This window comes from Vidua chalybeata, chromosome 6 (assembly GCF_026979565.1).
Source record: "Vidua chalybeata isolate OUT-0048 chromosome 6, bVidCha1 merged haplotype, whole genome shotgun sequence".
Lineage (NCBI taxonomy): Eukaryota > Metazoa > Chordata > Aves > Passeriformes > Viduidae > Vidua > Vidua chalybeata.
In genome coordinates, this window is record NC_071535.1 from 34,003,547 (window position 1) to 34,016,971 (window position 13,425).

The 13,425-nt window shown below is 44.8% G+C and overlaps 1 protein-coding gene across 2 annotated transcripts in view; it reads left to right on the plus strand.

Annotated features, from left to right (window-relative positions):
• Positions 1-12,451, plus strand: part of PLEKHD1 (pleckstrin homology and coiled-coil domain containing D1) — a 30,198-nt gene extending 17,747 nt beyond the window's left edge. The window contains exons 8-15 of one of the 2 annotated variants that reach the window (XM_053944826.1): positions 1,521-1,615; positions 2,537-2,630; positions 3,897-4,075; positions 4,573-4,705; positions 6,453-6,597; positions 8,515-8,664; positions 9,064-9,187; positions 9,660-12,451. In XM_053944826.1, the coding sequence (XP_053800801.1) occupies positions 1,521-1,615; positions 2,537-2,630; positions 3,897-4,075; positions 4,573-4,705; positions 6,453-6,597; positions 8,515-8,664; positions 9,064-9,187; positions 9,660-9,717 (978 nt within the window). In that variant the 3' untranslated portion in view covers positions 9,718-12,451. Of the gene's footprint in view, positions 1-1,520; positions 1,616-2,536; positions 2,631-3,896; positions 4,076-4,572; positions 4,706-6,452; positions 6,598-8,514; positions 8,669-9,063; positions 9,188-9,659 lie in introns of those variants that run through there. The other variant, XM_053944827.1, reaches the window with a different exon arrangement.
• Positions 12,452-13,425: the final 974 nt, after the last annotated feature.

Genomic DNA, 13,425 nt, shown 5'->3' on the forward strand with positions numbered 1-13,425 from the left:
GGAGCACAAAAAACAATGTGGTTTGTTCTTTGGACACAACAGAGATGGGGAGAATAAAAAATGTTGCACTAGGGAAAAATCAAGACAGGACTTCCTTAGATGTGACCATTATACCTTAATTTACCTTAGAATAGAATGGTTTGGGTTGGAAAGGACCTTAAAGATCATCTTGTTCCAAAACCCCTGCCATGGGCAGGGAGGGACATCCACTAGGCCAGGGTGCTTTATTAAGTTTATAATTGCTTTTCAAACTATTCCTAGCTTATAATTGCTTAATATAATAAAAGTAGCTGATCCAAATCTATACTGATTTTTATAGCACCATCATAAAGTCATGGCAGGATAGCTGTGCAAATGGATTGTCCTATTACACTGTTGGAAAGCCTGCATGGATATAGACCACCATATTAACAATGTTGCAAAGTGCCTCATGCTCTTTTCCAGTTAATCCAAAATGACTGTTGCCTCTCCTTAGGAAAAGATGGCAATGCTGACCTAGGCTTCTCAGGCCTATCTTTTTCTTGCATACATTTCTGGAGAGCTAAAATCCAAAAGTGGCTTGGACACTTGCTTAGGGCTAAGCTCCTTTTGCCTTTGCAGAGGGACATCCCCCTCTGGTGAGGTAGGCTGCTGCACAGCCCACAGCCACAGGGAGGGAAATGACCTTGTCTGAATATCTTGGAACAAGTCTCTGCTCTTCCAAAGCCATGCACAGTAACTCCATTGCCTGCAAAGAGCAGACGGGGCTGGGTTAGTTTGAAGGAGTTTGGTGCTGTGGAGGACTGATTGCAGAGCTCACTGAACTGTGGTTTGACCCTTTGGGATCCTGAAGGCTTCAGAGTAGTATGCTGGGAAAGCAGCTCGAAATGTGTACCTGCACCATGCAGCAAGAGTCTTATCCAGTGCCAGCACTATTTTGTGACTGGCATGGGCCTGTAGCAGGAGTTCTGCACAGCAACTATGGCTACAAGGGGACCTGACCAGGAGAGGGACCCTTGCTGAATTTTGATTTTATCAGCACAAAGATAATGACAGGATGATTAAGCTGTGCAAAGCTGTAACTGAATGGTTTGTGTTTTCCTGCCCCAGTGGGGGTGAGAAGAAAGGCTGAGCTGGTAGAAGTATCACACTTCAGGCACAGAGATTCTGTGGCTGCTGCATTCTGAGGCTGTCTGGCTTTTCTGTATCTGTACAGGTGGGTACCTGAAAATAGTACATACAAGTAAGCCCAGCATTCCCAGGGAGTTTCTGTACATATGTGGCTGAGCTGACCTCTGCAGGGAGTATGTCTGAGATTTCCAGGTGCTTGGTAACCTGGCTGGGACTTCTGGATGTCTGAAAATCCTCAGGCAACCTCAAATCCTTCTAATTGCCCTTAGAGAAAAGCATGGTGGAGTCAGACACCCTATAGCTCTACACAGCTTGGGTTAAATGCCATATTACAAGTCCCAGGTGTTGTTAACAGGGAAGCCTCTCCTAACTGTTGGCAGAGTACATTCCTGTCTTCTCTTTCGGAGCAGGAACTCGAGCGTCTGAACCAGATCCTGGAAGCAGAGAAGCAGCGTTTTGAAGAGGTGGTGCGGGAGCTGCGGCTGGAGCAGGAGGAGATCAGACGGTAAGGCAGCAGGGCAGGGAAATGACACAGCTCCCACACCAGGCAAAAGTACCACTGTGGTGGTGAATCCAAACAGTCTGCAAAATCCACCTGGTTTGTGCATGTATAAAGAGATGCTGCATTGACCAGAACGGGAATGGCTGTGGACTCTACCTGCATTTGCTGTTGCTTGTGGCCAATAGAATACAGCTTAGCTTTATTTTGCACTCAGGTGTCCAGCAATTTAATTTCAAAGTGCTAGGACACAAGCAACCCCCAGATTAGTTGGGGTAGCATGGTAATGGACAGGTGCAAGAGGAGATTTCAGAGAGGCAATTAGTTCAGCTGACCGAGCAGCTATCCAGACACCCGGATCTGGTTTTCCACCATCAGCTGAATGACAATGGATGTATGATGATGTTGCCTCACCAAGATTAGTTTTGTCATTTTTAAAGTTAACTATGCAAAATATTAGCAGCAAATGTACTTAGAAATAGAAGGATCAAAGTGCTTTGCCCCACATGTTGAAAGGGCATTTTTTGCTATTGCTCTTTTTTCTTCTTCTTTTTTTCCTCCCTAAGTAACATCTCAGAAAAGACAGTGTGATTTTGCAAACCATTTTTGTTCTCATAGGCTCTGCTTAGACGTGACTGCCCTGTCTGAGCTCTTTCAGTTGCAACCATGGCTCTGCCCTTGCTGGAGAAGCGCAGTAACTGTTGGGTTGGGTTTGATGATCAGGAGGCACAGTGAAGTTCCTGGACACCTGTAGTATGTCCAAGCAGGATGTGATGCTTCCTGGCAAACTCCTGGCTCTCCAGGACTGGCTATACCTACTGATGGTTGCAGGTACTGCACCAGGAGTCCCACAGCCCGCACAGCTTGGGTGCAGTCTGTGGAGCTATCGTTCCCCTGCAATAGCTGTCACCTTTTTTGCTTGTTTAGGGAGCTGGAGCTCACAGCCCGCTCCCTTAAAGGAGTGGAGGAAGAGAAGAAAGAGTTGCGAAGCCTGACAGAGTCCTTACAGAACACCTTAGAGGTGAGTGACTGCTCCTCCCCTCTGAGTGACAGCATTTTGGCCTGAAAGCAATGCTGTCACACGGAATGAATCCAACACCTGCTAATGCCAGAGTTGAGGTGCTGTACAGATGAACAGGTTCATTTGGTAGCTGATATGAACACCAAAATCCCCTGCAGAAAAGGATGAGAAATGACACAGAGCACAACTGAACCAAGATTTTCTCAGCAGTACCAGGTGGTATGGTGGTAGGACAATAACCAGGATAAGCTGTCGTTTAGGAAGCTTAGATGGAACGGTAGGGAGAGAATTTTCACCAGATGGGCAGGCAGGCAGTCAGAGAGGCTGAGGAACCTTCATTGTGGACTGTTTTCAGCCTGTAAACAGCCACAGCTGACCATATCCTGCTGTGCTAACAGACTGGCTCTGAACAGCAAGCTGGGCAGGAGCCTACTGGAAGGTCCCTTCCAGCCAACATAACTGTAAGTCTGTGATGAGCTTTTTTTTTAACTGCACATCTCTACCTTCTGGTGGAATTTGAAGCAGCAGAGGGGCATTCTTTGTTCACAGAAGGGAGCATGATTCCCTAGGAAATCATGTACCACATGGGAATCTAGGAAACAGAGTCCTGATCTATTAAAATCTTTCCTTACTGGTGGATTTGTGGAAAGTGTCTTTTCTAAATGTATATTTTTTGTGAAATTTCCACACAGTTGGCATTCTGAAGCTGCAAGGTCATCTTTAATGTTTGTGTCAGATCCTGCAAGTTTGTCCAAAAATCTGTTCCTTTGAGCTCTTCTCCTTGCCCTCAGTTATAAAAAAAGAACTGGAAAGCTATGGAAGTACCATTCCTGCCCTAATTGCACATTGAACACTTCAGAGGCAAACAGTGTGATTGACGTGTCCCATTGCCCACAGTTAGAAGTACCAGAGAGGGAGTGCCTCCAGCTCCCACTAAGGAGCAAGCAGAGCAGGGAAGGCAGGGAAGCTGCCTGCATCTGTGATGCACCAGGGAAGCACAAGGTTCCAGTCCCTGAGTTGTGTCCTTACTAGCATATCACATCAAATGAGCCTGCTGGTTCACCCCTTCGTAGTGAAGGCTGTGTTGAAGGCTTGCTCCCCATGAAGCAGGTATGAAATGAAACCCAAATTTTGTTGTTCCTGTATTTACCTGAATGAGGCATGTGGGTGTAAGGATGGAGGCACTCAGTAAGGAAGAACCAGGCAGGAACAGGAGCAGAAATGCTAGATTTGGCTGATACTCACAATCTCTTGTCCTTCTTCAAGGAGCTCTCCCTGGAAAAACAACAAATGCTGGAGAAGCTGGAAGAAAATGAGAGCCAGGTCCCACCTCCAACCAGCCCCAGCAAGGAGCAAAGCCCCATCTGGGGGTTGCACTGCAGCCTGCGACAGATTGAAGAGAAGATGCAGCAACTTCTGCAGGAGAAACTCCTGGCAGAGAAAAGGTGAAGTGGGGAAAGAGGACACTTCTGCTCAGGCTTAGTGGTGCCAAATGATGTGACTGTCTGCTGACTTGCTTTTTGGTTGCCAGCACCAGACAAGTCTGGAAGCTTGTCTGGATCCAATGGCAGGAGTTCAGGTTGCAAATCCTTCAAAGGAGACAGAGTGAGGCAAGGCAGCTGAACTTGGTCCCAGTTGGGCCTGCTCCTTTCAAACCAGGACTTGGGCATGTGAAGGTGTTCATGGCCTGTCCATAAGGAGCGTTTGGTGCTCCTGGGCCTCATCTGGGAGTTGGGAATGTTCCATTCAAGAACTGTCCATCTGGCTTTCTCCAGCAATGCCTGTGTTATTGGAATGGAGCACACAGTGCTCCTGTTAGTATCTCTTTGCTCTGGGCAGTCAGGTAGTTGAGCATGCCCCATTGTGACACTGAGCTCCTTTCCTTCCTGTGAGTTGTGTTGGGGTGGGAATGGTCATCTTTGTTTGCTGTGCCATGCACCAGGATGAAGGAGAATGAGGAGCGGTCTCGAGCACTGGAGGAGGAGCGGGAGTTTTACTCTTCCCAGTCGCAAGCGCTGCAGAACTCGCTCTCGGAGCTGACTGCAGAGAAACAGCAGGCAGAGAGAGACCTCAAGGTATCCCCTGCATACGTCACATATTGCCGTCCCTGGGCTCAGAGTACTTCCATTTTCTCTTTCAGTTCATTCCCTATCAAGCCAAACTTTTGGTTTTATTTAGTTTTCACAGTTTGGTCATAAATCTTCATTAGCTGTGGTTCATATTGCCAACTGTATCCTGGTCTGCATCCAAAGCAGAGTAGCAGGCAGGGTGAGGGAGGTGATTCTGTCCCTCTGCTCCCCTCTGGTGAGACCCCACCTGCAGTGCTGCATCCAGCTCTGGAAGGACATCGACCTGTAGGAGTGAGCCCAGAGGAGGACCACCAAGGTGCTTGGAGGGCTGGAACACCTCTCCTGTGAAGACAGGCTGAGAGAGTTGGGGCTGTTTGGCCTAGGGAAGAGAAGGCTCTGAGAAGGAAACTTTTATAGGAACTTTTACAAGGACATGTAGTGATAGGACAAGTGAGATTGGCTTCAATCTGACAGAGGAGAGGTTTAGATTAGAAAGAAATTCTTTACTGTGAGGGTGGTAAGGCATTGAAACAAATTGCTTAGAGAAGTTGTGGATATTCCATCCTGGAAGTGTTCAGGAGTGGGTTGGATGGTGCTTTGAGAAACCTGGTCTTGTGAAAATTATCCCTCCCCGTAGCCAAGGGGTCGGAATGAGATGATCTTTAAGGTCTCTTCCTACCCAAAGCACTATGATATCATGGTAACACATGAAATTGCTATCTTATATCTATGTAGTACTACTGTTTATTTTCATATCCTGAAGCCTAATTAATCCATTCAGTACAAGTCTTTTAATTTGCTACTGTGAAAGCATAATCTGTAGATGGAGGGAAGGAAAAAAAGTAAAAGAGGAAAGTAGACACAATCAAGAATAAAGGTAATTTCAAAGAAATGCTAATATGGATGTTGCAGAACTGAGCAGACAACTTCCCTCCTCACTTGTGCTCAGAAAACCAACCTTAAGACTTTTAAATCTTCAGTAACCTCTGCAGGAACCTGGGTTCAAAAGCAGAGGAATTCAGCTGAGGGACCAGACCTCCTTCATAACAGAAAATACATTAACCTATGCAAAGGTAACTGGACAAAGTATGGTATTTTATTTAAACCTAAATAATGTAAAGGTTATGTAAATAATTGTCTGTTTGGCACTCAAACTCCTTTTACACATATTTTGTCAAAAAAAAAAAAAAAAAACCAAAAAAACAAACCCTAAGTTATTTTTTTCATGCACCTCCAATATTTTCTTATCTTGTAACTTTCTACTTGGCCAGACTAAAGCTAAGTTGACCTAAGCTGTGTAGTCTTTCTTATTTGCTAAACTAGTACAGTATTTCTAACTTCTCTTGTGTTTTGTTTCTGAAACTAAGCACTGTACATCCCTTTGTGGGAATTGACTGCCTTTATCTCAAGTCTGTCTCAGCTGGATTGATGTCCTTCTGGTCCTGCTAAGCTGCAAGTACTTGCATTAGCACAAATTCATGTATTGAAATACCATCTCTGATTCTATATGGTTTATGCAATGGGAGGAAAAATGTAGTCAGAGTAAAGGAAAATTGCTACAATAGTCTGGACTTCAGATTCTGTCTGAAGACATGAGAAACAACTTTATATTGCCTTGCAATATTTCTAAGGATTTCCATCACTGTTGTCTTTTCATTTTCATCCATGGCAAGTCCCTCACAGACCTTGCGAGTTACCAGGATGTTTACTGAGAAACAAGCTGTTTTCCAGCAATTCTTATTTTCTTCCTCAGGCTGAAGTGAAGGTACGCATGGATCTGGAGAAGAGACTGAGAGAGGCTGAGGAAGCGTTGCAGAGCTTGGAGCAAGGCTTAAATTCTCTGAATTGCAACAAGGAGAAAGAGAAGAAGATGAAAGCAGATGTCAGTAACTTGAGAAGTAAGTTAGTCATCCATGCTCTCTACTGATGAGCAAACTCAAGAGAGGAAATATTTCTACCTATCTTCCCAGACGTACAAAGAAGATTCCAAATTAGCAAAGCTGCACATAAATGTGGTCTCCCAACTTCTTGTACCTCCACCACACATCCCCTTTGAGGAGCCATAAGGTGCTATGCAGGTAGTTGGTGTTTTGCCCTCAAAGGAGGTTGAAAGTATTCCAGCCTTCTCTGTTGGGTGGAGGCAAACCTAGAGATGAGCAAATACTTTCCAAAATGTTAAACACGGAAGCTGTGTCAGAACTATAAAAACTGACTACTGACTAGGTCTGAGTTATAAGGAGTCCTCTGGTTCCCCTCAAGGCTTTATTTCTCAGCCTTGGTTAAAAGAATATCAGTTTAAGGAGGCCTGTGGTTGCTGTAGCAACGTGCTGGTAGGTGACCCAGAAAGTCAAGTTTGGATCTTTACTCAGAGCTGAATCACAGCATCTGCTCAGCACTGCAGTGCATGGGTCAGGTGTAAGACTGATGCTTCTCACAAGGTGTCCCTGTATCTTTGCCTGTTTTTGGTTTGTTTGTGTTGGTCTTTTTGGGTTCTCTTGAGAGGCATTACCCTGGCATTTGGCTTGAGTCAGGCTTGGGAACTGACATAAGCAGTCAAATTGAGTCAAATCTTGCTTGTTTTTCATGCTTAAGTTATAGTGCAGGGAGAAGTGTTTATGAAGGTGCTGTGTCTGTACAGTTAAGGCTTCATTTCAGTGAAGGGTGGATGTACTGGGCCAATACAGAAAAGTCGAAAAGTCAAAAAGTCCTGTGGTATTCTGAGCATTGTTAGGTAATAGGGGAAAATAAATGTATAAATAATTTTATATCTATTCACATTCTTATAATTTATATATATTTAAATAAAACAAGTATTATTCAGTAGTTTCTAAGTAAGATTTCTAAATGGAGAAAACCAGTCATGATTCTGAACTTCATCCCACTGGCTCAGAGCCATGGTAAGAAAACAGAGTGAAAGTGGATGTGTTGAGCTCAGCATTCAAGTAGGGCTTCACAGGGCATAAATGAGTAACTGGTACTGAATGTCTCCTGATATTTCCAACCTTAGATTTTGGGGGATGTTCTTTTCAAAAGAGTAAAAATATTCTGATGACCAGAGCACCAGAGAAAATAAGGGACCAGCAATATTTCCTGTAACATTAGTCCCAGCACAAATTGCCTCAGTCCTTCCAAGTGGTTCCTGCAGCTCTGCCTGCCCTTTATAGAAGAGTTTGGGCACATTAGCACATCATGCCTTTGAACAGCAAGGGACAGCAACAGACAGGAGGACAGCAAGACTGGAATAGCAAAATAGACACTGGTCAGACCATAAGAAGGGAAATGGGCCAGGAAAAGCAATTTGTGCAGCAGATCAGGGCAGAATAAAGTCAGAGTTTGGACATGGGGCTTTTCTTGGAGCCCATAGTATATGTAACTATGTGCTAGAGTTTACTATGCTATTAAGAAATCCCTTACCCTGTGTGCCTGTGCTGGTGTTGCCAACACCTTCCTTTTCTAGTTAGACCTGACTGGTTTTAGAAGTCCTTCAAAGAAAGTATGATGAGCAAGGCTTCAGAGTTGAGAAGTTTTATCACAGTATCAAAGGCTTTTCTAGGTTGAGTCATGAGCAGTGAGAATTACTGATGTGGAATGGATGGCTGCACTTCTTTCTAAATTTGAGTATGCATTTCTTAGGAACTGGAGGTCTTTGTCACTTTAAAAACGTTTTTTCTGATGGTATTCTGGAGCTTTACGGACTGTTGTTCATGAAGGTCATCATTACCTGGCTCAGCCCATCAACGAGTGCAGTCCCTTGTGACTGGTTCATTGCTTGGAGTGTCTGTCCCATCACTGTAGCAGTGGTGTTCTCTTCCCAGAGTTCTTTGAAGAGTGCATCCGCAATGCTGAGCTGGAGGCCAAGATGCCTGTGATCATGAAGAACTCCGTGTACATCCACAAGGCTGCCACTCGCCGCATAAAGAGCTGCCGCTTCCGCTGCCGGAGAACCAGCGCTTCCTGGAATGACAGTAGGTATCGGGCAGCCTTCTACTTTATATCTGGCAGGAGAAGATACATGCCCATGGGGCTGGCAGAGCAGTAAAGTCTGCAAATGTTGTTTGTATTTCATGTTCCTTAGCAGTAGAATGGAGCCACAGTGCTACTTGGAGCTTCCTTTCCCTGAGAGCAAGTACTGACCCCATGTACTTGTTGCCCATTTTTTTATATATGTTGAAAGCTAAACTTCTGTGATGGTCCTGGGCCCCTAAAAAACCATACTAAAATATGACTTCATCAGAATGCCTAATTACAGACTGAGTTAGGCTCAGTCATGTTGGTCGTGTGGCTCATGAACTCTAGTGAAGCTTTACCTTCAGTTTGTGTCCCTGATGGAGCGTGCTTACCTTTCTGTGCTGTTCTTGTTTCAGTGAAACAGTCACAGTCCTTCATCTTCTCACATGCAGAAGCTGAAAACATTGAAGAGCTGAAAGAAGCAGCCAAAAGACTGAGCCGGGACCAGCGCTTTAGGAAAACTATCTATCAAATCATGAGGTCACAAAAGGATTCTGCTTCAGGGGACAAAAAGTGACTCTTCTTGGGAGGGGGCTTCTGAAATCAACCTGCCATTCAGCTCCGCAAAATTACAGCCTTGGGCACTAGGCTCAGAAGGGAGATCTGGCATTTGGTGGGGAAGGTGGGGGAGAGTTGTGTGTAGGCAATCCCTTCAGTTACTGGCTTTGCTTTAGTTTGAGTGCTCCCTGCAGCCTGGCAGACCTTCTCTGCTGATCACTACAGACCTGTTTGCTTCAGCTGCTTACATTAAGCCATGTTTTGCCAAGATGCCACAGTCAGTGTTAAAGTGAACCAGAGACCGTAGCTTAGGAAGTGCCTCTCCTTTCCTTCCCTGTCTAGTCTGTCTGCCAAACACAAGTGCTTCTGAGGAAACCTGTAGCAGCCTATGTTCCAGCTAGTGCAATCTCCTCAGCTGAGCACAGCTCACCCTGTTCTGCCTGATCCCCTCTAGGAGTTGGCTCGCTGCACACCCTCAGTCAATCAGCACTTCGGTGGGGCACATTTCCTGAAGACTGCAGCAGTCCCAGCCTCCCAAGCACAGCCAAAAGTATCAAACACGGGGCCAAACTTTTTTTCTTGATGCTACATCATTTCAAGCAAACAGCAACAACACAAGGTCAAGACAACAGGAGGATGCTGTGGATTTGAGTCCAAGGAGGATCATGTACAGAGAAAAGCTTATAGGTAACTCAAGGGCATCGATGCAAGCTGAAGGGAGTGTTGATGGTGGGCAGAACATTCCAGGGCCACCTTTGCACATTTTTTGCACTGGGACATCTAGCTGTGTCAGAACTAGGGAAGGTGTCAGCTATTGGCTATCTGTCCTCATAGTGAAGAAGCCTTTGACTCAGTTTTGATGGCTTCCTCAACACCTCTGTAAAACAAGCTGGAGGGCAGAAGGGTGAAGACTGTCCAGTAACAAAGTGTCCACTACCATTTCAGGCAAGCTGTAAGGGCTGTGGAAGAGGAGTACAGGAGAGGAGTCACTTTGTTGTGGAACCCCTTGCAGTCTCCCCCACCTATTTTAAGCAAGCAGTTGGTTAATAATTACCCATGCTGTAGAAGCAGCACTGCCTGGCGCTTACAGAGCACAGGATAAGCACACTTGGAGTGATGCCCTGTTTTCTCCTGCATATTAATTGGGAAATAAAGAAATTGACAATACAAAGGTAAATAAAGTAAGCAGCAGAAGTACAGTTAGAGGTTAGGGTAAAGTGCAGATTTAATGTACCTTTCATGGTATCAGGAACCCTGGGTATTATGTATGTCCAGTGACACACAGGGATTTGCTTGCCACGGTCCCAGTCAGACTGTGACAGTGTCCACTCACAGCCTTTGGCTTCTGGCCACCTACATAATTCCCTACCAATTTTGTGTTGTTCCTAGGGATAAGTCAAGGATGAGGCTGGGTAGCAAGCCTTGGCTTACCAGCCAGCGGAGAGGGGTTAATGCTGGGTGGAGGAGCATCCTGTGACAGTGTGGTGCTCCTGGGTGGAATCACTCTAGTGTGACCAGAGGAAAAGCTTTGAAAGCACAGCCTGTACTTCCCATTTTAGTCAGTTACTGACTAGTATCCTTCTGCCAGGCATTGGGAGGTTTCATCCAATCAGAGGATCCAGCTCTGAAGGAGGATGTTTTTGTGATAATAGGTGATATGGTAGAAGATTGTTCCCATCCTTCCTTAGCATACCTGATCCTTCTGTGGTTTATCTGCTTGTGTTTATATGCTAGAAAGTCACAAATGAATTCTTGCCCTACAAGGCTGAAGGGCTGTGATAAAGCAATACAGAAATAGTTTTTTCCTTTATGCTGTTCCCAAATCATCTCTGGCTATTTTCCAGTTACAAGGTCTATATTAGGTGATGCTGGAAGGAAGAGAATAAAGGATAGCTAGGGAATGCATCTGTAATTGAGGCAGTTAGGAAAACTGTGGCCTATGAATACAGAATTTTTGTTCTATTACCATCAAAGCCACAATATGTGACTCTTCAGAAATATTGTATGCAGGAGGTAGCCACATCAGGTCTTCCTTTACTGTGCATATTGACAGCAATAAGTAAATAAAAGTTATGCTGACACTAGAATGAATTCCTGTGTGTTCTTGATACATTGTCACCAAAATGATGTTAAATTGTCTCTGCAGGAGTTCAAACAAATCATTGTGACACTCTCATTTACTGCCAGCGCAGTTCTTCTGCTTCATTGAGTTGTTGTGTAACGTACTTAACATCACCTCTCAGAAGCATTGTGTATGTAAAAAGCTTTCACCCTTGCTACCCACTTCCACTTTTAAATTGTGTATAAAGTTAAAGCAGAATGTACCACATCTGAAGTAGAAAGCTCCCGCTTGCTTAGCTGAAGTCAGTGAACAACTCTCTGTGTAACCAGCAAGACGTGCCCTGAGCCACCTGTGAGGAGGTGCTTTCCATCAGTCATTCCCTGCTGCACAGCAATCTACTACCCTGTGATCTCCCTGGCAGAGCCAGCATGGAGCTGCGTCTGTGCACCACAGCATCTAAATTAAGTGACTGTCTTCTTTCAAAGGACACAGAAATTACTGATTTCAATGTTCTCTGCATATTTTTAACGCAATGCAGTAACAGGAAGATGACTTAGGAAGCTCACCTCTGTTCAAATAACCTCCATTAGTAATCCTAGATTGCTTTCTTCTGCTGGGAAAACTGGGAATGAGGTAATAACTTCCTCCAATGAGAAGAGTTCTCTAACTTGTTCTCTTATGTCTGAGGATAGAAGAAAATACAAGATGGTTTGCACCTTTAAGATTTCACTTCAGGAGTTGCAGAACACCTAGACTGGCTCTGAAAAGCCTCTGGCCATTCTTCACCACCTCCACCTTCTAGGTAACACCTAGTAACTTCTTTTCTCTCTGAAGATGCTCCCTGTTGTTCCTGTCAGAGACACTGCCAAATGTGAAGACTGCTGATTTCCTCTGCATTGTCTTGGCTACTTTTCACAGTGTGAAGGATGGACACTGTCAAAGGTTCAATCAACTGATTTAAGGGTTAACATCATCCTCCTTGTAAGATGCACAGGCTGTTTCAGTCCCTAGTGAAGAAGAGTGGTTCCTGCTGGAGTGCCCACCACCCCAAGGCTTTGCTCTTGCACAAAGTTAATGTCAGAGAAAGAAAGGCAGCCCTAGCCCTGCTGCCCCCAGTCTGTGCTGCTTCTAAAGCAGAAAAGTGGATAAGAAATGGAAATTGCCCTTGGGGCCAGAAGTAGATAATAAAGGATAAATGGTTGCTGGTGCGTGTTGTGCATTGCTGTGCCTGGCACACAACTGACATAACGTGGAAGCGGTTTTCAGTGACAAAGTATGGCTTCTTTTTAGCTCCAGATAGTAGGCAGGCTTTCTGCTTGGGACTTAGTGTAATATTAGTGTATGTCTATGGAAATAAGATGATAGATTTCCATAGGAATAGTCTGTTTTGAATTGTCTCAATTGTCTCAACCACTTTTTATGATTGTTAGAGGGACAGAACCTGGCTCATATTGTATCCAGTAAGGAGAGGTTTGCTCCCAGGAAAGTGGCCCATGCTCTGAAAGTCTTGCCCAAGGCAGGGGCTTGCCTGGACACTCAGTGCTCCTTGGTGCTGGTGTGCCTGTGAAGGATGCATTAATACTGGCATCTTCTTCCTCATGCACAAGGCACACTCTGCAGTTTTTCGCCTAGCCTGTGTACAGTTTTTTACCCACCTAGTCTGAGCATGGATTTGAATGGGTGAAATGACCAAGCAAAAGGAATTGTTGTAGTGAGTCACCTGAGAGCTGGCCTGTTGAACAAACCAGTGCAGTGTGTTTCTGTGTACTGAGACAACATCCCTTTTCCAGTATTAAGTAACACTTCTTTCTGCAAGCTTATCTCCACAGCCAAAATGCAGAAAGATTCAAATGAGTACTCAGGACTGTGAGTCCTTCCTGCTCTTTGCAGGACACACTGTAGTGCTTGAACCAACATACAGATTTTGGGTTTTATTCTAGTATTGGCAGATCTGGCACTTCAAAGGAAGAAAAATTATAAAGACCATTTTGTGGGGTTAACAAAGGCACCTTTTGCTAACTCAGAGGTGTTGCAATAAATAACTCAGCAGGGTCATATGCTCTTATTTTGCTGTATCCTGAAAAGTGCAAACCTTGCATTGCTTAAATTACTAAGTGAACTCTGCTTACCCTTGAGTTCTTCTTGACTGCACCCCTGC